Source organism: Equus quagga, chromosome 18, assembly GCF_021613505.1.
Source record: "Equus quagga isolate Etosha38 chromosome 18, UCLA_HA_Equagga_1.0, whole genome shotgun sequence".
NCBI classification, from domain to species: Eukaryota; Metazoa; Chordata; class Mammalia; order Perissodactyla; family Equidae; genus Equus; species Equus quagga.
This window is the reverse complement of record NC_060284.1, coordinates 31,231,005-31,255,941: the sequence shown is the minus strand read 5'-3', so window position 1 is coordinate 31,255,941 and position 24,937 is coordinate 31,231,005. Positions and strand designations below refer to the sequence as shown.

Sequence of the window (24,937 nt, the reverse complement as noted above, 5' to 3'; positions counted from 1 at the left end):
ATGACGCAAAGCAGTCCCAGCTCCCATGGAGATTATAGTCTATCATGAGAGAAAAAATTAACTCAACATTAAGGACAGACTTGTCTCCTTGGTTTTCAGAATTCTCTCCAATATGATCACAACTTATTTTCTGTCCTTCTCTTAGTGTTAAAGCACCCATCTGACTTTTACATCATATCTTTGGTTTTTGTCTAGACATATGTTAAAAAGCTGTATAGGTTGAGACTGCAGTGGCCTTTACTGGACTCTACCTCTAGTCTCTGTGACTTTAGGCTTGGCAGATTCTTTGTGTCTCAATCTCATAGTCTTTAAGTGGTAATAATAAAAAAATAATTACTGACGTGTATTGAACACTTACTTGGGGCAAGCAAAATCTAGTGGTTAGAAGCACAGACTCCCAGTCAAACCGCCTAGGGCTGAGTCCTGGCTCTGCTCCTTGTTAGCTGTGTGACCTTTACATCTCAGTGCCTCAGTGTCTTCATCTATAAAATGGAAAGAAGAATGTTGGGACTGATTAAGTAAGTGAAAAACCATTAAAACAGTACCTAGCACATCATAAGAGCTATTTAAGTCTTAGCAATTTCTATTATTACTTTTCTAAGTAGGTAGTACTATTATCCATATTTAACTAGTGAGGTAACTAAATGTCTTGCCACACAGTAAGTGGTAGAGCCAGAGTTCTCACCTGGACATTCTGGCTTCAGAGCAGGTACTAGGAACTACCACTCTATGTACCCTCCATTATAGGGAGTAAGACTATAGTTGAACAATCACATTTAACAAAATTTAAAACTATGATGAACTATGAATATTTAAGATATTATTATCCATACTATAATAAGATATAATTGAAGAAAACACCAATATATTTCTTTCCCATACCTTGAAACCTTTTAGCTATACCAGTAATTATATTAATAAACATTTCCATGTCATCGTATAATTTAGACAACCCTTTCACATACACAAATTTATGTAATTCCCACTATTACTTTCTGAGTTTGGCAAAGTCAGTATTATCATCTCCATACTAAAATTGAGAATGCTGAGGATCAGAGAAGTTAAGTAACTTTCGCAGGTATTCAAAGATGGTAAATGAGAAAGTTGCTAACATAAGTCTGAAGTCCCAAATCTTATCCTTTGCTTCACCATAATACTACTATTTTCTAATTTGTCTTTCAACAGATCAAAAATTAATTTCTCAATGTAGTTTACCATTATAAACATATATGTACTATTAATATATCCTCAGTACAGTGGCATAACTATTTGAACTGATATTCTTTCCTTTGTCTTTTTTAAAGATTGTGATTGCCAGCATCATGTGCAGTTACAACAAAAATGACTGGATGGAACTCGCCAAACAGGCCGAGGTAATGATTTCTTTAGCATATATTTATTTTATTTCTTCTCTTCCATTTTTATTAGTTTTAAATAAAGAGCTGCCATGAAAAATAACACAGTAGAAGTAAAATTGAATGGAAAATGGTAACTTAAAACATTTCTATTATAATATGTTTACCCTGTGTTTTCATTAAAATGATGGAAATGTAAATTTAAAAGGAATCTATTCCATAAAAGTGGTCCCTTGGATTTCACACACTACATAAAAAATCCTTTATTCTCTGCATCCATATACTCTTTATTTGCATATTAAGCAAACTGTGTATTATGATGGATGCCATGATAAAATTTAATTCTACCTTTGAGAGTCTAACTTGATCTTACCTTGCCTTTAGGCAAACTAGTTTGACAGTAAGAGAAGAAATTTTGAATATAAAACTCTTGAATATTTAAAATATAAATGGTTCATTTAATACTATTCTAGTTTGAATACAGACATGCATAAAATGGTAGGACAGAATGCTCCTGAATGGAACACTAGTCAGCAGGTTTTCTATAATATAAATTGAATCTTGCACAAATGCAAACAACTAACCATGTGCCTTAAATTTGTATTTCAAATAGAAAAATACATACTTAAAATTGTACGCTTACGTCCATCATGCTGTCATGAAAAATACTCTAGGCAGCCTTAGCTGGGGTTTCTTGAAAACCGCTCAGAAATATAGAAGACTCAATCTAACAATACTTATGAACCAAAGACTCTACAACGTAGAATACCATAAAGCTTTCTATAGTGTTCAGAAATATTGACTGTGCATTTTATTTGGATATCTTAAAACTGTGAGGGGAAAAGTTACTTCTGGGACTTAGGGGGGTGAAATTAAACATGATCAGTAATTGGCTTTGTGATCTTCAGTACTGGGTCCATTTTGTACGTGTATTTACCTAATTGACCGTGAAATCTTACACAGAAGCCATGGTTGGCATGAGCTTTGCCAATTTTAAGCTGACTGTGATGAATGGCTTTATGCTGGTTGCTTCTCTGCCTTCCTATAGAATAAAATACTTTCAAAAACTATTTTCTTCAATAATGAACATTAATTTTTAAATAAGCGGATTTTACTTTTGAAAAGTCAAAAGCCTTTTTATTAGTGACATACTAACCAACTTATGTTTGTTACATTTCTCACATTCTGTATTTATTTCTTTAATTGCAGTTTTATTTAGTCTGATTTTCCGAGTTCTCATAGCAAGAAAGAAAGAAAGAAGGGAAGGAAGGAAGGAGGGAGGGAGAGAGGGAGGGAGGAAAAAGGAAGGAAGGAAGGAAGAAAATAAAGGAAAAGAAATTTTAAAAAAGAAAAAGATAATGCCTTCCTTTCAGTCAAAATCCTCTATGAAATCTCTCCACAGAAAAGCAATCTACATATCAAGAAGGTCAATGTGTAGGTGGTGTCAATTAAAAAAAAATCTTCCCTATAATCTTAAAATATGAGCCAGTCCTTGGATATCACATGAAGGAACTATCCACAGGCCTTCACATCCCCCTGGAGGGCAGCATTAGGCAGCATGATTCCATCACAGCTCATATGGTAGGCACCCAATAACACTTTGTAGAATCAGTATTTGGTTTCGTTTTTGTGAACAATTGCTCCAGAACAGATTGAAACAGATTTTCTTACAATGGAAGAGCCCACATGAAAACAAACCAACAAAAACAAAAAAGTACTCAAGCCAAAGATTATGCCACTTACAGCGTGCATTTCTTTGGGGGTGATGATCATGGTCTGTAAGAAATCAGAGAGAGCACACCAGCAGTTAACCTCTGTCCTGCCTGTTGCAAAGCAAGGTCCATGGGGACAGAGATACCTGTCTGGTTTACTCCTTAGTCCCCAGTGCCATCTACAGGGCTTTGACTGCTAGTGGGTATTCCTCAATATTTGTTGAATGAAGTAAAATAGAAGTACAGAGCTGATGTGTTGGCATATGACAAACAAAAAGGAGACATTACAGAATAAATGGGATGAGTGGCACTTTATGTGGCCCCAATGACCTTGAGGTGATTAAGACCCAAACCTAGGGCTTTTAAGTCCGAGACCTGCTGGGAGATGGCTAAAGGTCTGACCATACTGGTAGGACGATACGAGAAAGGTCCAGTGGAGACGCATAGCTATCAAAACCAGGGGGCCACACTATTCCTATCAGAGAGTCAAAATAAATTACTTAGAAGCCAGATTCTCATCATTTTTTACCTGAATCTGGCCTAGAAGTATGTCATAAAATTAAGTAAATGTTAGAGTTAGGAGATCTCAAATAGCTGAGGTAAAAAGCAGAGAGAGGCGCATTACAAAAATATGTAGGGCCAGTTGGATATAAGTCCCTAAACAGGGATGGTAAGCAGGACAGAATAGAATCAGGAAAGATGGACACCTCATTGGAGACAAGAGGTAGTCACTGACTTAGTCCAGTGAGGCCCAAGCCAGTTCAGTGTTTACCTGTTTCAGGTTCATTTCAAAGTAGTTTAAGATCCTGGAGAACTTGTGTCTCCAGTTTTGGATACTTGAGACTAGATGACAGTGTTGCTGTGGAGACAGTCAACATTGGACCTCATGTCTTCTTTTAACAGAAGAAATGAAGAGAGAATCCAAGAAATGTACCTTTCATACCCCCCAAAGGAATACCCTCCTCACCCTGCTTGGGCTCTGATGCCCTTTGCCCCCCCACAACACCCATGGAAGCCTTCCCTTCCCATTTGGGCTCTGATACGCTACATCAAACCACCCTCCACGTGGACATCCTTCTCACTGCTCTTGGACTCTATACCCCACAATGGGCTCTTGTGGCTCTTTCTCAGATCTTCCTAGTCACCTACCTTGCTCTGCCCCATCCAATGACTTTACAACTACGTTGATCAGGAAGTAAGGGAGGGGTAAGGAAAGGAGAAGAGGAAGAGCTTTGTATTGGATTTTGTTGTATATAAGGTACAAGGTTTTGTGATTTTGCTACCCTGGTTTCTCGGAGAGTTTTTCTAAAGTGATTCAGAGAATTTTAGAAACTATCCTTCTAGCACTATTCTGAGAATTTCTCAGAATAGTTTTCTTTTCTTTTTTTCCCCCTGAGGTATAGATAATATAGTGCAACATGAATTACTTTAAATCCTTCCTCAGATCAAGGCCAAAGAATGGCAAATCAGAGATTCTATTTGGATAGGTGGATGGATGGATAGATAAGCAGACAGGTAGGCAGGTAGGTAGATAGATAGATAGATAGATAGATAGATAGATAGATAGATAGATATAGTAATTGCTTACATTTACATAGTATTTACTACAGTCCAGGCACTGTTCTAAGTCATTTACTTTTATCAAATTTATTTATACCTTACAAGAACAACCCTAGGAGTTAGTTCTATTGTTTTCTACTTTTTGGAGATGAGGAAACTGAGGCAAAAAGTAGTTAAATAATATGCCCAAGTTCACACGGCTAGTATGTGGTATAAGTGAGATTCAAATCCATGAAATCTGGCTTCAGGGTCTATGCTATTAACGTGTACATTCTAATTCATAGAGGTAGTGGATGATAAACAGATAATGTATGAAATTAGAAACAGCAAATTTTCTATGTCACTCCCTTCCCTGGATTACTTTATCGTATAACCATTTGGGTGAAGTAGAATAAACTCTGGGCTAAGTGACTACACTAAAAAGCTTGTGACCGACAGGAGTCAGAATGCATGCCCAGTTTCAGTTAATTTAACATTTTATGCTAATTCAGCAATTAAGGGTTTTTGAATGGTTGTAGTTGCTTGGAAATGGAATTAACTGCCTTTGAAGGTGGTACTGTACATCCTGTGACAGGAATGTTCAAGCAGAGGCCAAATGAATGTTCCCCATCTCTTGGTGTCTCCTTGAGCAGCCTTATCTCAGTTTTTGAGGCCTAGGTGCCATTCAAAGGTCTTTCCGGGTTTGTTTGGTGGGTTAATGGTTGTATATATGTATAATACTGGGGAAATTTTTAATAATTAGTCACTGAAAAGACTTTAAATTAAATAGGTGTTCTTACAAGACTTTAATTTTACTTCAAGTTCAGAAGCTTTAAGGATGTTGTTTTTTTTTTTTTTAACATACTGTAACAACTCTAGTCATGGAATAAGTTACAATAGTGAGTAAGAACACAGGCTCTTGACTCAAAATTCTTGGGTTCAAGACCCTACTTTCAACAAGCTGTGGGATGTTGGGTAAGTCACTTTAACTCTTTATATCTCAGTTTTATCAGTTGTAGAATGAGAATAATGATATATCCTACTACAAAGCAGAGCCTAGTAGAGTGCCTGGCAATATTATGAGGGCTCAATAAATGCTCATTATTATTATCTGCTATCATGGGTATTCTTATAAGATTGCACTTAAATTTTAGGAAATATATATAATACATATGTATACAAATGCCACCTAAAACTCATCTAATCTAAAATAGTGTTGAGTTGATTTGCTATTAATTGCTGCAATTCAGCTAAATGAAGTCTAAAGGAAATATTTGTAATAACTAAGAAATAATAAGAAAAGTGTAATATTGTATGTAATTTCAATATACAGTCTTTTAATTGAGTGAGTAATTCCCACATGACATGGTTTTGAGATAGGTCATATTATCTACAGTTTACACTTGAGCAGATTGAGACAATGAAGGTTAGCCGACTTGGCCAAGGCACCCCAAATTCCTTAGCAGACCTGGGGTTGGAACTCAGAGTTTAGCAGGCTGTGCTTTTTCCATGCTCACTACCAAACCAGCAAGAAAAAAAGTAGCATGATTCATGGCAATTTTCAAATAACATAAGGCATTTTAAAACCAATTAGGGAAGCAAAACCAGTAATGGAACCAAGTTAGAAAACAGGCTGAATGATCAAATGAATTGGCACAAAGATGCAGAAGAAAAAGCAGACTCGCTAATGATTAAAGATGGGCAAGAAAGTCGACTGAGAAATAGCTAACTAGAATTCATAAGTTTGTTGAGGTCCTGCTTAAAATTCATAAAGCAGGAAAAAATGGGGTAAAATCTTGAACAATTAGGAAGAAAAGAGAGACCTTGAAGAAACAGCTCTTGGCCTAAAGAAAGGCTCGATATATTTAGAGAATAGTGAACTTTTTTTTAAGCCTTTGCATAATGCAATTGACATGTTATAATATTATGGAAGTTGACTGAAGCTTCTGGTTGACCGTACTTAAAAAGAAATTTGTGACGTTGGGGAAACTGAAGAAGTTAGGTTAAGAAAAAAAAAAAAAAATTCAATTTGAATGCTTTGCTTTACTCCCATCCCTCAAATTACTATATTAAACTATAAAAAAGTGTTTTGCTTATTCTTACTGTTTTTCGCAGACTTCTCAAAAATTCTCTTTCTCCAGCTATTCTAAATAGAATGTTTAGAGTGAACTATTTTGTTCATTTTTGCAGGACCCATTTGTGTACTAATGAATTAATGAGTTAAATAAGAAGGATCCTATTTAATTATTAAAGTAAGACAAAACTATCTGTACTTTATGTCCCTTGTCATGGACTTTTTTGAATACAATAAAATTGATTTTCAGTTAAAAACATTTTAAATTTTACTCATTCATTCCCTCTGTGCTATTGCTACATTTTTCTTTGCGCTCCTACTTCCAGTACCAATTATCTGGAATTAGTAAGATTTGTTTCTATAAAAATTGAAGCAGTGTAGGGCAGAATAAATGTGATGTCAAACAGACTTGAGTTAAAATCTCTACTGTGTCACTTCATAATCGGCTTGTTCTTTAACCCCCTGTGCTTTGGTTTCCTTGTCTGTAAAATTGGTATTCTGAGAATCCTAGGATTATGAGAATTGGAGAGAACAAATATAGAACACTTAGAACAGTGAGTGTCACCTTCTAAGCACCTAATAAATATTTGCTGTTGCTATTATTGTTGTTGTTATACACACTCTAACTGGAGAGAGTCGGACTACACCTCACCAGAGAGCTGTGATGCAGAAAACAGAATAGGCAAAATTTGACAAATGTGACCTGTGTTGATTATCCACGGTGAAAGCATATCAGCACACAAATAAGGTCTTGTCTTTTCTTTCATTTTCCTTCCACATCTTAAAGGCTTCTGGAGCAGATGCCCTGGAGTTAAATTTATCATGTCCACATGGCATGGGAGAAAGAGGAATGGGCCTGGCCTGCGGGCAGGTAAGGACCTCGACAGCTGCCACCGCGTATGTCTGTGTGACAGAACAGGCCCCTGTATGGAGAGTTACTATACCTTAGGCAAGGAGATGCGCAGATCAGATGACTGGCTTGAGACTTCCAGGTCTGCATTGTTTAAATATTTAGTGCTTAAAAAGTGGAAAATGAGGAAAGCTGAAATTACAGCAACTGTTTAGTTTTATTGAGGAAAATATCACATTATGTGCTTGACAGGAAGTAATATCATAACAAATAGTTTTTAAAAGCGCTGAAGCAGAATTAGCTGATTTCAAATGCAATGTTCTTTATTCATTCCTGATGCTGATCCAGTTTCCCTGGAGCCATATACTGTACAAAATGCATTGTTCGTAGTGATTTCGTAGTAAATGGGGCACAGCACAAATTGCATTTTACATTTTTTAGCATATGATCATTATTCCCTAACTGTGTTTTGGGAGTTGCGAAAAGACTTTGATGCTATTTTTATTTTTGGATACAATAAATGGAACCTTCATGCTAAAATACTTTCAAAAACCTAATGAATAAAATAAGGAAATATATGTTAATATGTAGAAAATACTGCATCTTTATGTAACTAGATACAGTGTTGTATGTTAAGGAGCAATGTAAGAGCTTAATGCTAAAAAGGTGAGTGTTTTTCATCTAATTTACCTTTTAAGCCCAGAGAGAAATGATGTGAATTAAATAATATGAAATGTTATAATTTATGACAAATTTCCTAGTCCTGGAAAGTTTACTTTTGTTTCCACATCTGGCACAGGGCCTTGTACATAGTAGGTACTCAATTCTTTTTTTTTCAAATCATCAAATTATTTGAATTAAACTCAGAGACCAGAGGCCCTTAACGTGGAAGGGCAAAAATTTCTGCTTGTTCTAATGAACATAGGTTGCTGTTTTCATATTAGCATTCAGGGAGGATTCTAAAGTACCTTGTAAATATTTAATTAACATTCAGAACAGATTTGTGACTTAGGAAGAAACCGTTCTTTTGTCGCAGCAGGAAAGGAGGGCCTAGTCAAATGTTTTTCAGGTCTATCCTCTGTTCCACTCACAACAGGTTACCCAGAACATCGGTAGCAGAAGCTACTGGTAGGAGCAGTGGTAGCAGAAGCAAGCCTCAGAATTACCCAGGGGAGGGGAAACACATTTTATTAAATCCTGACTTTTATGAGTCACGTGATTAGACAGCAGCCAGGGTGTCAAGATGTGTAACTTGATTAAAATGAAGATGGCTTCTACAAGGACACCTGAGGTGTCAAGGACACTTGAGGTGGTCAAATTTCTCCTTTTATCCCTTTTACAGTCTCTGAAACTCCAGAACCAAATATTTTTCAGTAATGGATAAAATCAGCGATGTAAAATTTAAATCTATTGACTAATTTTTTAAACAAGGATGCATTTTAATATGTATATTTTTCCCACAAAAATGACAATTATTTCGAAAATGTTGCCCAAATCCATCTTGAGTTTATTTTCTAGAGTAGGCTTTCGCTCTCTGAACACATCTGAACTTACCCAGCTGTTAAGAGTCTTAGGTGTATCCTCTCTGGGGAGTCATTTAGCCACATAAATTTTTGCACAGATTTCGGCTGAATGAGGATGCCAAGTGCTAAAATTTTGCAGTAAAGTTATCGTTAAGCTTTCTAAAACTCTTGGAAGACATATGTTCCGAAAACCATGATATCTTCGGCTGAAGGAAACTTAGGAACGTTTCCATTTCACTTGTTGGTTATGAACTCTAAAACTGAAACCAATTCTTCCTATTAACCAGCTTTTGAAATTTTCTTTTGAATTATATCCTCTTGTAAATTATATAATTGAAAAATAAAGCTAATTTAATCATTTTTCCTCAACATATTTTAAATGCTTACTGTGCCTCAGGACACATGAATATTCGATATTTTAAATGGAGGGAAAAATAATATTACTGCATTAAAAAAAAAAAAGTGTTACTAAACTCTGACTCTTTAGAGCCACAAACACATCTGTGGCTTTTTCTTCTTTTCCTCTCCATCCATTTTTCTCTACCTCTTGTTACCATTGCCTCTCCCTCCCTCCCTAAGGTTCATAGTTTTGAACACTTGCAAGTTGGTGGGATGGGGAATTTGTACTCAGTATTGGGAGACTGAGGAGTCATGCCAATTCCTCTTCCCCATTACAGTGTGATCCTGCATTCCATCTGTTGAAAGCTCCCTGTGTGCCAAGCACAGGGCTGTGTGCATTGCCAGAGCCTAATAAATGTTTGCTTCATGAATGAAACAAACTTACATTAGTTCCATGGCTAGGACATTTATCTATTAGAGACTGTCTTGTACTTTCTCTATTTCTAGTGGTTATTTTCAGCACCTTAAGAAGAGGCAGGGTATCATAGTTCAGTACATTTCCAAACATCTGTTTTTCCCTCCTTTATCTCAAATATTTTCTCACAAATATTTAATAAGTGAAAAATACTGTCTTTATTTACACCTAATTTTAAATTAACTATATATGTATATAGTTAAACTCTTTATAAATGTTCTCATAAGTGACAAAAAGTTGTGAAATTATGAACAGAGAAGGCTATAATCTCTACTCAACAATATATAGACATCATATTTATTTATGGAATTTGTAGAAATAAAGAAAATTTCAAGCTTACCTTGAGAATTTGAATTGTGTATTTCCCGCAAAGTGAAATTTCATATAAAATTTTAAAAACTTATTCTTTCCATCAACCATCTATGTCACTTACTTACATCAAGCCACTTACTTTCCTGAAGCATCAGTTTCCCTTTCTAAAACATGAGATTTGAGCTAGAAGATATTTAAATCTCCTCCCAGCTTTAATATTCTGTGAATGTTAACATTATAGGTAGTAGGCTAATACGTTATTTTTAAACTACCCGTAAAGAACATTGATAAAACAAAATCAGCTAAAGAAATAAATGAATGCATATTATGTTGTTCTTTTGAAAAACACTTTAACATTTTCTCTGGCCTTCGTAAACATCAATGTGTGATTCGTAACTATTTTTACATCAACCAATGCTGCCCACTTTTTTGGTATATTTTACTTTATTTGAAGAATGAATATCTGAGTAGCAGTTGTTTAAAAAGGCTTTAGTTTAATAGACATCTTATACTTAATGTATAAAAGACCTTTGGTCTTGTGTGTGTCAGCCTGCTCGTCTTTCAGGTTTTGTCGTTTTCGTTAACGGTACCCCCGGTAACCCTGATGCTCAAGCAAAGGTAAATATATGCCCTAGTTTTGGGTCTGTAGACTCCAAAGAGTCAGAGTTATATCACAACATGAAAAAAAATTATTCTTCTTCTTTCTTCGTACAACAATCCCCTGAAGTAGGTTGAGTTTTGATCCCATTTAACAAATTAAAAAAAACAAAAACCTGAGAGCTCCATGTTTCCCAGATCACAGATCTGATCAGCAGCTGCCAAGGCCTGAGCTTTAATTAGCACATGGGCCTGAATATGGGGAAGGCACCTAGAACAGTTCCTAATAAATTAGTACTCCAACATCAGCATTAAATATTATTAACTGAAAATTAACTGCAAGACTAAGTCAGCTCTCAAGTTTTTTGTAGTTCTAAATTCCCGTTTTTCTAAATATATAAAAACACAAGCTAACCTGAACCTACTATGTAGGTGTTCCATCTCCCAGAAGGAAGGGAGCTTCTCTGATGTCTTAAGATTCGTATTTAAAGTTCTCTACATGCAATCTATGTAAACGAGTTTCCTGTGACAGCATGGTACTTTATTAATGTAACGGAACTACAATAAATTCTATAAAATCCAGATAAAATGGCACCTCTTTGAGGTCTTCTCCTTTTCCTAAATACTGTGTGTTCTTACGGCATTGAGTGAATAACCCTCTTTTGTCCTTTTACAATTATATTGAATATTTTTATTTTCATCCTGCTGAACCTTCTAACTCACATTCAGACGAGAGTTGAATGGGTTTCGAATAGCTTTCTGTTGTTACTGTGGTTGTTTCATTTTTTAAACTATTACCAACATTTTAAAAATAGGTGGATTTGAAAGAAAAATCCTAATGCTCACTTCTCTTGAAATAATGGGAAGACATGGCCACACTTGGCCTGCATTGCCATGCAGCAGGGAAGAACTAGAGCTTAATTAAGGCTCTTTTAACACTGTGTGGGCTACGTGTAAACAGCAGCAAACGTTTGACCAAGGTTAAGTGCTCATTCTCAAACATGGATTTGATCACTATGTACCTCTCTGATTCAACCTTTAAATATTGAAACCAACCCTTTCCGAGATGTTTGCTGACCCTCTGGGTTCCTGACATTGAAGAGTCTCTAGGCTGTCTTCTTCAACCAACAATGCCTCTAATTCTTAGACCCGCCCATCAGCTACCAAAAGAAAAATAGCTGATGGGGCTTGTGGGTGGAAGGTATGGGATAAGATGCCTTGCCTTCCTATTTTGCCATTTTATCTTCCACTTGGCAAAAAAAAGAAGATCAAGAGGCAGCATGCTCCACAGGACTTCTCAGCATTAGTTTATATAATCCTCTTGAAATGATTTTTTTTCCCTGACATCAGAAAACATAAATTTTTAAAGCTTTTTCTTAAGTTATTTCTCATACAAGCTGTTTACTTCTTTGCCTTGAGTAAATGATGTGGCATAGTGAAGCACAGACTTTTAGTACTGAGAGAAACCTTAAAGATTTTCCAGTCCAACACCCTTATATATAGGAAAGGAATTGGGGACTAGAAGTGCCTAATTTGCCTTAGCCTAAGATAACCAACTAGCAAGACCCATAGCATTTGGTGCCCTTGTCACTGACCCACATCTGGTGCTCTGTCCAGTATTTCCTGTGTGTCATTTGAGTGTATTCAAATCTCTAGTCAAACTGAATAAATCAGTACAATGCCCTGGAAACTCCTGACTCTGTACCTTTTTGCATACTATTATTTCCTCTGCCTGGAATTCATATCTTTTCAACTGAAATTATCCAAATAGAAATCAACTGTCTAATTCTATTTCAAATGACACCTAATTTATTAACTGTATATGTCTTATCAATCAGCCAAACTTTCCTTGAGAAAGAAAAGAGAATATACTGTTTGTGAATGGGATTAAGGAGGGAGACTAGATGCACACTCTCATTTGAATCTCTGGTGACCTAGAGATTAAATCACTGTCAATGAATTTGGATTTCTTTACCTAACAGTTTTTTTTTTTTTTTTAAAGATTTTATTTTTTCCTTTTTCTCCCCAAAGCCCCCTGGTACATAGTTGTATAGTCTTCGTTGTGGGTCCTTCTAGTTGTGGCATATGGGACGCTGCCTCAGCGTGGTTTGATGAGCAGTGTCATGTCCGCGCCCAGGATTCGAACCAACGAAACACTGGGCCGCCTACAGCGGAGCGCGCGAACTTAACCACTCGGCCACGGGGCCAGCCCCTACCTAACAGTTTTAAGAGGTTACAAGGGCATTATCTCCCTGGTCCTTGAGGGAGTCCCAGTGTTCAATGGTTTGGATGCCTTCCTTGTAGAAGTGATTGCTAAATAGTGCACAATTTTTTCAAGAATGATTGCTTTGGATGGAAAATTCCAAAATGATAGTATCATCAGAGGGAAGACCGCTCTAACTTCACAGTCAAGCACTGTCCCAAATAGAGGTGGTGATGCTGCTGTTATTACCTGCTATGTCTCACTATCTCACACCCCCCTCCATTTATTTACACACATCCTCTGCATAGAATTTCTAACTCCCAGAATGAATGTTCAACTCAAACAGTCTTAACATTAATTATGTCATCAGGAAATACATATATAGTCCTGCTTTCATGATAATTTAGTTAATCAAGAACAAACAGGTTTAAAAGTGGTAAATCTTAAAATGTTTAGTGATCTTAAAATAAGCATTGGCTTAAATAAGATCACCCTCAGCAGTATTGCGATATTTCCCTCATGATCTGTTCTATGTCCAAATTTAATTTACACAAACTCTATATGCTTATTTAAAAAAAGAAAGAAAGTCGTTTCTGGTACAGCATGCCAACATTTTTCATAAAACATTAACCACAGATTATTGCTCTTACCCTCGCCAGAAAGGAGACGTCTGTTGCTAGGAAGAGAATCCAAAACTAAGTATGAAGACCACGTTGCCCCAGATATGCTAGCATTTCCCTTGGGAAGTAAAACTTCCTCCAGCAGCTGGATTAACAGACCCTCTATCTCACACACAATACAGGGTCCACGGAGTGATGACCACGGCCCTGCCTGGATCAGGTCCCTGTTAGATGTCTATGGAGGAGAAAATATATGGATACTGCTTTTAAAGCCAATGCAACTGACAAGTCATAGTACTTGCTGTATTTAGCAGAGGGGTGAAATTCAGAAACTCAGGCATATGAGAAATCCCAAAAGTTAGAGACAGGAATATGGGAACCCTACCAATGGTAAAATACAATAAATTAAAGCCACAGTGACCTCTCTGACCACTCCTGGGGGACCTAAGGTGAGGATCACTGCTGAGTTAGATTTGTTTTTTGATACTAGTTGAGTATCTACCCACGACACCTCCTCTGTTTCAGGTTCTTTCTTCCTCTCACCCCTCTGACTCCAGCTGCTATAAGACACGTGTAGCAAAGTGCCACATTGTCGTGAATGTGATGTTTAATCTTGCTCTAATCATGGATGAATGTAAGTTTGGGCTGAAGAGTTGGAACTTGAGATCTATGGGTTGATTGGATAAATATAGCATAGGTTGGCCCCAGTGGATTGAGTCCTTGAGACATCACATTCACAATTGCACTGTGAAATAACATCATTTCACAAAGAGCTGTGAGAAATGGAGGTATAATATAAGCTTCTGCAAAAATGACTGAAATTATCCATATACCTTTGACTTATTCTTTCTATTTTCCATGTGGCATTTACAATTTTAGAAGTACTTTAAAATGAATTATCAACTTGTTTATGAGAAAAAGTATCTCTAATCAAAAAGAAATATTTGCTTTATGCTATATTATGTTGCCCAACTTTTTATTTGATTTTAATTCTCAACCATTTGCTTAGACATGGGTGCTTGGATAAGTAGATAACTACAGGAGATCTGTAAGAAGCATTTATGTAACTGCCAATATTTTGCCCTAAGCTGGTTCTCTATGAGTTTTTCTATTTTACTTATTAATGTTGGTTAATGATATAAAAATGATTGCTTTCTTTTAAAAATTATAAATTTTTAGTAGAAAGTAACACCATTTAAATCTAACTGAAATACCAGTTCTAAGTCAGGGAGTGTCATTGTTTTTGTCTAGGACAATAATTGTGTGGCAGTGGAAAAAAAAAAATCATATGTAGTACAAGTAGGTAGACTACCTGATGGATTGTTGTAGGAAAAACATCTAAATATATATTTTTAAAACTTAATGTGGTTTTTAGTATACTCATCATTTGTTATATTCCCAAATAAAGCAGCAATAGCATTTCCAAATTTTTTTTTTAAATATCACATCACAGTGAGTTTGAGAAGTAGAGCAGAGTTTTCTATATGTCTGCTGACTATAGAATAAAGATAAATTAAAAATGTCTTTAACCTACAGAGAGAGACATGGGAGTGAGGTGGGGAGAGGCTGTGATCTTAGTCTATGATACCCCAGAGAGTTCAGATAGCGCAGTGTCACACCAGAATAACATGTATCAGTTGTGCAGAGCAGAGACAAAGTTGGAAACCAAAATTGCTAAGATATAAATATTGGCAAGAAAAAGGAGGGTTCGGTCCTGAGATCCAACTAGCCTAGAATATTGGAAGAACTGACAAACAAGACTGAGTCATGTGTCAAAAGCCACGAAAGACTCAGGAGTAAAGAATATTGCATATTAGGCTAAAAAGCAAGATTGGACCAGAAAACTAGTAAGCACTTCGGAGCTAGGAGACTTGGAGGCAGCAGAGTTCAAGATGAGGAAAGAGGATAATGAATAAGACAATTCAAGTGCAGGCACAAGAGGCACCACTGTCAGGAAGACCTTAAAATTAAGGCAACTTCTACCTGAGAGAGAAAGTTTTTACACAGTTCCTGCTGGGGCAGAAGACTGCTTTTAGAGTGCAGTCTTTTAGAGTGCAATCAGTTGAAGGCTTCCAGCGGGGAGGAGGTGAGCAATGTCATGAAGGACGAATGTGGATGTGCCTGACTAGAGAAGGAAATATTGAGCTCCCCTAAAAAAAGTAAGTCAAGGAAAATAGATTTATTAAAATCATGGCATTTTACGGCCAAAGAGTATCGATTCAAGATTGAAGACCGTGGCTTTTGTTACCATCATTTGCAAGCCACACTCCCAGAGAACGATAATGACCCCCTAAATACAAAGAGATGGTGCTTATTAGGAATCAGAGATTTTACACAAGCATGAAGCCTGTCTTGATGTTGATTACATTGCAGAGATCTTAATGAGAATCATATTTTGTAGCTAACTTTGTTCTTTCACCACTTTATTAAGTAGCAATGTGATGAAGAAATATATGCTTTACAAAAAGGTTTTGTTTAAGGAGATATCAATTTAAAACGCGAATGTCGGTTTTAGCCACTTTGAGATGTCTTGAATATCTTTGGTTCTTTCCTCATATTATTTGCTGTTTATTTTTTCTGGAGTTGATAGTTTGAGTGTTTACTCTTCTCTCCCTGTCTGTTGTTACTGGGTGTATTCAGCTTTAAAAGTCCTCACAGATCAAGTTGCAAATTTAGTTACACTTAAAGTGTGTTAATGGCTCATCAAAATAGAACATACAGATTTTTTCTCTGATTTGTAAAATTTCCAACCCTCTGTCAAATGAACAGAGATCTCTGTTGCCAGTTTTTCTTTGCCAATGTTTTTCTTTTCTTGACTACACCAGAAATTGTATGGCAACATAGTAGGCATGCCACTCTTGTTTTTCCCATAACTGTGTTTTGCATAATATGGGAGAACTTGGTATGTGAAGGAACAATTGGATTCCTTCACTTCTAGTGTCTGCTCTTTATTCCGCTTTCCTGTGTTCAGTCTTGATTCTCCTATGTTCTATCACCCAGGTCTCAAACTTTTAGAGAATAGCCTTTCTATTTAGGAGGAATACGATCTAGAGGCCCAATAAGTATTTACTGCACTCCCCAAATAGTCAAATATTTCTCTGCTTTCATTCGTTCAGCAAAGATTTAGAGTCTCTACCATGTACCAAGAATTTCTGAAATGCTGAGAATAAGGATGAGCAAAAATAGACATGTTCTCTGTCCTCATAGAGATTTCCATTTAGGAGAGTAGACGGATATTGGACAAATAACCCTACAAACAATAAAGTATAACTGGCATAGTAACCCTGAAGTGGTGGTCCATGATCCTTGAAGAGCATGTAATATGAGGTTTCTGGACTACTGTGAAGAGTCAAGGAAGGATTATTTAAGGAAGTGATGTTTGATCTGTTAAGTGAAATATTTACAGGATTTTTAAGTGAAATGATTGGTGTGGGTTAGAGCACTCCAGGTGATGGAAACAGAAGAAACAAAAGCCTTGTGGTTGAAACAAGGCATGTTGAAGGGCACGAAAGAAGAATGAGGTGCTTAGAGCAGATGCATGTGGCACAAGATGACACTGGAAAGGAAAACATAAATCAGGCTATGTAAGACCCTGTAAGTCAGGCCTTGTTGAGCGTTTTGATTTTATCCAAACAACAGTGGAAAGCTATTAAAAGGTTTGTCATATGTGTGTGCATGCACATATGTGTGTACATGGGTACATGTGTGTACATGTACATGTGTGTGTGATGGGTGGGATGGTGAAAATGGTGAGGATGATAATGATTATATTTTCATTTTGAGAGAATAGAATATAGGTGCATAAGAATGGACTTGGGAAGACTAGCTAAAATCCCTTGCAGAAGTTTGTGTAAGAAATAATGGTGGTTCGTAGCTTAGAGATAGAGAAATAGATATGCCAAAAATAAGGAAAGTATTCAGCAGGATTTGAGGATGAGTTGGCTATGGGTTTTGAGGAAGAAGCAAGTGGAAAGATAGTTCTTAGTTTTCTGTCTTATGCAGATGAAAGAATTCTATTATCAACTAAGACAGATGTATTAGCTGATGTAACTGATGGAATAAGGTTGAAGTTGACTTCATGATTGTCTGGATCCAGGAAGGCAGGTGATGTCTTCAATGCCCCACTCTTTCTAGCTTTCTCTTTTTTGTTCCTTGGTGTAGTGGGTGACTCATTCTTACTCATGACAGATAAGCATTCTTTATCCATCTGATGGCCTAGCCTCAGACAAATCCGTAGTTCCTAATCCCAGCTCTGAGGGGATCTTCACCTTTCCACCCCTGATATTTGTGACTGTGATATTTTCAGTATACTCTCTCCAATCCCCACCACTAAGCTCTTATTAAAAACTTTGTTTTAAATGGAGCCACGTTTAAACAATTAAAAACCTACACATAATACATTTTGAATATTAAACATATTAGATATCCTTTCTTTATAGAGAGATGATAGGTTTAGGATAAATAAGGGGTAATAGAGTTTTCCCAGTAGGTAGTAAATAAGGAATTATACTTTTGAGATGGCTACAATAACAGTAGAGCTACCACGATATGGATATATCCAAAGATAAATTCATAAAGGATTTTTATGAAGAATAGAAATTGAATTTATTCCCTTAGTGGCCTTTGTATTCTAGGAATTGTGCTAGGTATTTCTACACATGGGATCACATCTACTCCTCAGTCAACTTGAGGGGGAAGATGGAACATTCTCCAGATTTCAGATAAAGAAACCGAGGCTAGAGTGACTTCCACCATGTTGAATCTCCAAGGATTAATGTTATTCTGGCACATGGTAGGTTTAGTAAATAATTTTTGGATGGGTTATTGAAGGTATGAATGAATGAATGAATGAATGAATGAATGAATGAATAATTGAATGAATTAAGTCTTTGTACAAAGTGTTTTTCTTGGGCCGTTGGCAATGAGAAGATCCTGAGCAGAGTGGTTTATGAATAGGACTCAGTTAAGCTGTTCTTGATGTTTTATGAGTTCAGAACTTATATTTCAAATCATTGTTCTTCCCTCTAAAACCAGTCTCAATACTTTGTTCTGATTTTTTTGTTTTCTTTCCACCTTAACCATTTGAGGTTTCATATGTCTGATTTCTCCAATTCGTGTCTTGAATCCATTCTAAATATGTTTGTCCAGAAGTACATGCTACTCACATATAAATATTATTCATAGTTCCCTGTGTCCTGGACAGGAGTCTGTCTTGTTTTCAAATATTCCACCTCTAGAACACAATAATCTTTTTTTTTTTTTTTTTTAGGAATGAGCATATTTTTTACATATTACTATAGGACTTTGGAGGATGAAAGACTTCAAAATAGCTGACTGTGACTTCCTTTTGCAAACTTGCTATCCTGTATAAACAAAGTCTGTTCCCAGGGTGAGAGAAGAGAAAGAAAATGCACTGCCTCAGCCTGGCCTGAAGTGGGATTAAGGACATTATTTTCACCTGTCTCCATGCCCAACACATAATGGCAGATGGTTCTAGATTACAACCCCCCCCCCCCCGAATGTCCCCTCACACATTATTTAAGAGCAAGTACAATAGCTGATACCTGCCATGCTCCTACTGTTTGCCAGACTCTGATCCAGGGTCTAACCCATGCAATCCTCACTGCAGCTCTATGATGTATTTTCTGTTTTTATTCCCATTTTACAGATGGGAACCCAGAGATGGAAAGTGTAAGTAATGTGGCAGGGTCACATGGAGAGTAACAGCAGCATTAGGAGCCAAATCTTGACCATCTTGCTCAAGAACCTGGGCTCCTAACCTCAGGCACTGCTGCCTCTCAAAGAAGAATTTTAAAGAAGTAGTTCTTGGCTTTACTAACCGTAGAAATTATTGATACATATCTTAATGATGCATCTCTGTTTGAAGATAGTGCTATTTGTAGAAGTAATGGAAGCTCCTCTATATAAATATCACTGAAAAGGCCAGTTTCCTGAAAATGATTGGTAAAAACGATTTGGATGATCTTTATTTGTATGTGATTTTGATTTTTTCTGTATCCAAATTCATTTCTAAAGAGAAACCCTAGCAGCATTTTTTAAATCTCCAGACATGATTAAAATATAATGCATTTTTCCAATTATGAATGTTAATTTCCAAGGTCTGTTTTTATTTTTAAAATCTATTCTTTGTTTAAATTTGACGTCACCCCTCCCATAAAAGGGGCAATATGTGATATTGGGCATGAAGAAACTACTCCTGAGAGTTGGTGATTATTCAGGAGAAGCTGAAGAGGGGTGAGCCCCCACCCCCCAACAGACGTACCCTGAGAGTTCATTCACCCTTTCTTAAATGGTAGAGGACTCTAAATATGCAGAACGCCATCCAGCCCCATAAGTGGTTCTGTCCTCGCTGGCCATTCCACAGCCTACCCCTCTACAAAGGGTTGATCATTAAGCCATCCTGCGGTGGGGAGTATTTTCATATAGCTGTTGCCCTTTATAGCAGCCTGGCAGTGAGTGACCGTAATAAATTACGCACTGCTCTGTGAGTCCGTGACACAATGCACTGGCGGAACAGCAGGAGTGTTCGAAAATCCATTATTTGAAATTTTTGTTTCTTTTTCTTACTAGATTCCATGCTGCTCTTTTCCTGTCATCTTGTTTCTTTTTTTCCTATCTATTGTTTTGAGGGTTTTGTGTCTGACAGTTCCTTTCTGCTGCTGGTTTTGTCCTTTCTGTTACCTTGTTTCTGCCTTCGTGGGCTCCCCCACCCCCTTTCTTGGTCTTGTGTGTTGTGAGCCTCATTCTCCTTTTCTGTCACACAGTCATTTGCTTTACTTTTCTTTCTCCCTATTGTCTCATAGAATGCAGAAAAACAAATTCTCTTTTTGTCGGCATTCTTTTACATGGTGTTATGTGGTTGTCATTTTCCCTTCAGGGTAGGTGTGCGTTACTGTATGTACTGTTCCTTTTGGTTCCAAGAATCCCAAACACATGTCCGGAGGAGTGCCAAGGCTGATGGCAATAAAATACGCTGAAAGCAACCAGTAGGATAGTTCTTTGAGAACAGTATAAACCTATTTCTTCCCTGTAGATCAATTCACATGGAATCTGTTAGTTTTTGTTCCTAATTTCAGATTATTCAGTATTTTCATCTTTTCAAGAGTGTGTCTGTTATTCCAAAGCAGCAATTCTTTTGACACTATTCCTTGTAAATCTACCTATCTGCTTTTTTCCTTCATTGTTTTTCCATTGATGAACACAGCCTGAAAAGATCGTTTTGCTAGTTGGAACATCCACTGATTCAATTAATTCACTAGTTATTAATTGAGTGACTGTTATGTGGCAGGAATTGTGCAGGTGTTGAGGACACCAGATGCCATCCCTTTTGTTCTGCTTTTTTGCATTCTTTAGTTGGTCATGTCTCTTATTGCCAATTTCTTTCTGCAGATACATATATGTTGTTGTTTATCATCCTGCCTTTGCCACTTTCTCTTCCTTGATCCCTTTGGACCTAGCACCCTTATTTTTGTTTAGATTCATTTATGAAGAACTTTTGACTTTTTCTGCCTAAATTCACTTTGTTGGATTAGAAAGCTCAAATCTCCTTGGCAGCGAACACTCGAGAATGTGTTAACATCTTCAGTCCCATTTTTGTACTGTGGTTAAAAACAAACAGAACGGCAAACTCACATCTGGTGTGGCTGTGGATGTTTGTAATATTCCAATAGCTGAATTTAATTGTATTAGTATGTATACTTAATAATCAGTGAATTAAATCAAGATCAACAATTAAACTCTTCCTTTCACAGTATTTGGTCCCTGTTCCTTTTAAATATTTTTTCTCTGTTTGCCTTTATTTTCCTGCTTATTTTCTCTTTTTATAAAATTTCTCTCTTCTAATTCTGTTTTTCCTGAATCACCTTTGATTTTCTGTTTCTATCCCTACTATGTTTTTATATTTGCTTTCTCTATTTTTATTTATTTTATTGTATTCCGGGATGATTGTTGCTTTTATTTTTGTTGTAGTTGTTATTCTAAATAAGAATTGCTACAGTCCTCAAAAAAGTTAAATTACTGTTTTCTACCACTTAAGTGATTTCTTCTATCTCTGTATTTCCTTTACATTTTTAATCTCTCCACTCTTCTTTAGGTCTCCAAAATTCCGGTTAAGTGTTTCCTTCATTCTATGACTTTTTCTCTTTTCTTGCTGCTTTGAATTCTGCCCCTTAACTTTTTCCTATGTTGGTTTTTTTTTAAAAGAAAAAAAAGGAAACACTGGGCCTTTTAATATAATTTTGCAAATGCCACAGGAATAACATTGCTTATTTTATTTTTACCAATTGGGCTTTCAGAGTAAACTCTCCAACTTGTAATATAGGTCATTTTACGCACCCACATGAGTAAGTCTTGTCCTGTCAGCTTCCAGATGCAGTAGGTGCTCATGTTAGGCTTTCACATATTTCATTCTTCAAATTTTAATTATTTCCTTCTTAGTTGGAAGAAGAGCAGAGGGAAGAACAAATATAAAAAACTATAAAAATAGTTGTAAAAGTGAAAGGGAGTTAATAGACTGAAAGTAACTAAGTAAAAGTGGTAACTAGGACACTTGCATTCTTAAAGCATGTCATAGGGAAAATATTTTTGGTGACAGGATAGAAGATAAATTCAGGAACCTCCCACAGATTCGTTCCTAAAGGGCAGGGCTTTTATAGTCAATTCCACCAAACAAAACTAACTTTTGTATTAAGTGCACCCAGGTCACCCTATAGAGTTTCATTCATATCATTGCCAGATGGCTCTGCCTTGATAAGGCATTGCTTCTTATTTTGCATGGTTTTGACATAGTGCCCTAATTTTATAAAGTCAACAATCTTAGTCTCTTTTGAATCTCTTATTGCATTTTTATCAAGGAGATTCCACTTATGACATAAACACTGGAGTAAATGATTAATATGTTAAAATCAGTATATAAAACAACCCAAAACAATTGTCGCATGTTTTTAATTTATTTTCTCCTGATTTTGTGACCTATAGCATCATTAATAATTCAAACTCAGGTCTTCCTGTGCCTTAACTAGTGCCAGTTTTAATACCAAACCTGTCATCTTTAAAAACAACCTCTTCAAAAATAAACTAATAATTTATTCAGTTAATGTGTTTCACTGGCCCTTTTACCCAAAACTTTTAGATCACCTTAGGTTTGTCAAATGGGATACCAGCCTACAAAAGGTGTCCAGTCATATATAAATGAGCAAATACAAAAATGTTATGGGCAACCCACATTCCAGTATAAATTGTGAACATAAAAAGACAGAAAGAAGGTAAATTTAGAGGGCTAGATTATTTAAAAAAAAAGATGTATAGAGTGTTAAACTTCAGATTAGGAAGCTGTTTAAGTAACATATTTTGGACTAAATTTTATGACTTGAGTATTTAATTTCTTCCTTGTTACTACCAATACCCTGGCCAGTATTATAATAAAGCTTAATTTTACTTAGTTAAAAAGTAGATTTCAATTTCCTCATGACTTCCTTTCTTTTTCTTTGTCACCTTTCCCTGTCATTCTTCCCTCCCTCTCTCCTAGCTTTCAGGAGAAATGGTGCCCAGGTCTGAGACCGCATTCATCTCTCTGAATTTTAAAACTTTTTTCTCATATTAAACTTTATCTTTTTATTTCTTTAATTATATCTTTCTTCTCTTTTTGCTTACTTAGCATTTTTCTTGTTTAAATTAGTCTCGTGGTTTCTGATTCTCTTAGAATCATCATCACTTCTTTTGATAAGAACTTGTACCATTGGCTTATATTGCTACAACAAATGGCTCTCATTTTTTGAGAGTTAATTATATATCAGGAAATGTGCTAACATTTTAGGTAGGTTATATTATTGAATTCTCAAACAACCCGCTGAGCTAGTACTACCATTATCCTTGTTTTTGCAAATAAAGAAACTAAAGCATAGAAAGGTTAAGCAACTTGTCCAAAATCCTGTAGCCAGCAAATGGCCAAGCCATGACTCAGAGTCAGCGTATCTGACTGCAGGCCTGCACACTTTACCCCTGCTCCACGGCTCCTCTTGTGAGAAGATGCCGGGTTGTATCAATTCGCTTTGAATCTTGATATAAGAATAAGAGATTTCCAGGGGTTCTGGTTCACATGGCCATGTAGGAAGATCCTGAACTCGCTTCCTCCCACTGACACACTGAGTCTACAGCCACATATGAAACAATTTCCTCTAAAAAGACCTAAAGGCTGGCGGAGTGATGACTACACATTGGACAAACAAGAAGAAAACCACATCAAAGTGGGTGGGAGAGGCTGGGACACAATCTTGCTGTAAACCCCACCCCAGGTGAGGCGGCCCACAGTCGGGAGGGAACTCAAAACCTAAAGCTTCTCCCTGAGGAGCGAAGAGTTCAAACCCCACATTGGGTACCCCAGCTTTTAAGACATGCATTTGGGAGATGAGCCCCCAAAACCATCCAATTTTGAAAACTAGCGGTGTTTGCATCTCAAGATCCAGGAGACAATCGTGACCTGAGAAACGCCTCTTAAAGGGTCCCTGCTGCTCGGACTCACCTGCCCCATGGCCCAGTGCAAAGGTAGTCGATGGAGCCCAGACTTAAAGGGAAGGAGGCTCACTTGCTTACAGTAAACCTCAGCCTGAAGGACAGGCATCTAATTTAACACACACACCTACGAGCCTGCTGGAACACTCTTCCTGGCTTGGAGACTGGAAGGTGCCATCTTTGCATTCTCCCTTTGCCGTGCTCCAAAGCACCAGTGTCTCCCAGTAAGGGAGTGTTTACACGCATCTGCTGCCCTGAATTTTGCTGTTGCCACCCAGGGAATACCTCTGTTTTTTTTTTAATTGCAATAACATTGGTTTATAACATTACATAGATTTCAGGTGTACATAGTAATGTATTTTGAATTCTCTGTAGATCATGTTCACCACCCAAAGACTAATTACAACCCATTCTCTCACACACGTACTTAATAACCCCTTTCGCCTTCCTCCCTCCCCACTTCCTCTCTGGTAACCACTAATCTATTCTCTGTTGCTACGTGTGTGTTTGTCATTATTTTATCTTCTACTTATGAGTGAGATCGTATGGTATTTGACTTTCCCCTCTGACTTATTTCACTTAGCATAATACCCTCAAGATCCATCCCTGTTGTCACAAATGGCCGGATTCCATCATTTCTTATGGCTGAGTAGTATTCTATTGTGTATATATACCACATCTTCTTTATCCATTCGTCCCTTGACGGGCACCTAGGTTGCTTGCAAGTCTTGGCTATTGTGAATAATGCTGCGATGAACATAGGGGTGCATAGGTCTTTATACATTTGTATTTTCAAGTTCTTTGGATA

General features: G+C 36.8%; 1 protein-coding gene across 1 annotated transcript in view; it reads left to right on the top strand.

Annotated features, from left to right (window-relative positions):
* Positions 1–24,937, top strand: part of DPYD (dihydropyrimidine dehydrogenase) — a 764,091-nt gene that overhangs the window by 492,694 nt on the left and 246,460 nt on the right. Inside the window, exons 15-16 of the mRNA XM_046645669.1 lie at positions 1,305–1,373; positions 7,468–7,551. Coding sequence (XP_046501625.1) covers positions 1,305–1,373; positions 7,468–7,551 — 153 coding nt within the window. The remainder of the gene's footprint in view (positions 1–1,304; positions 1,374–7,467; positions 7,552–24,937) is intronic.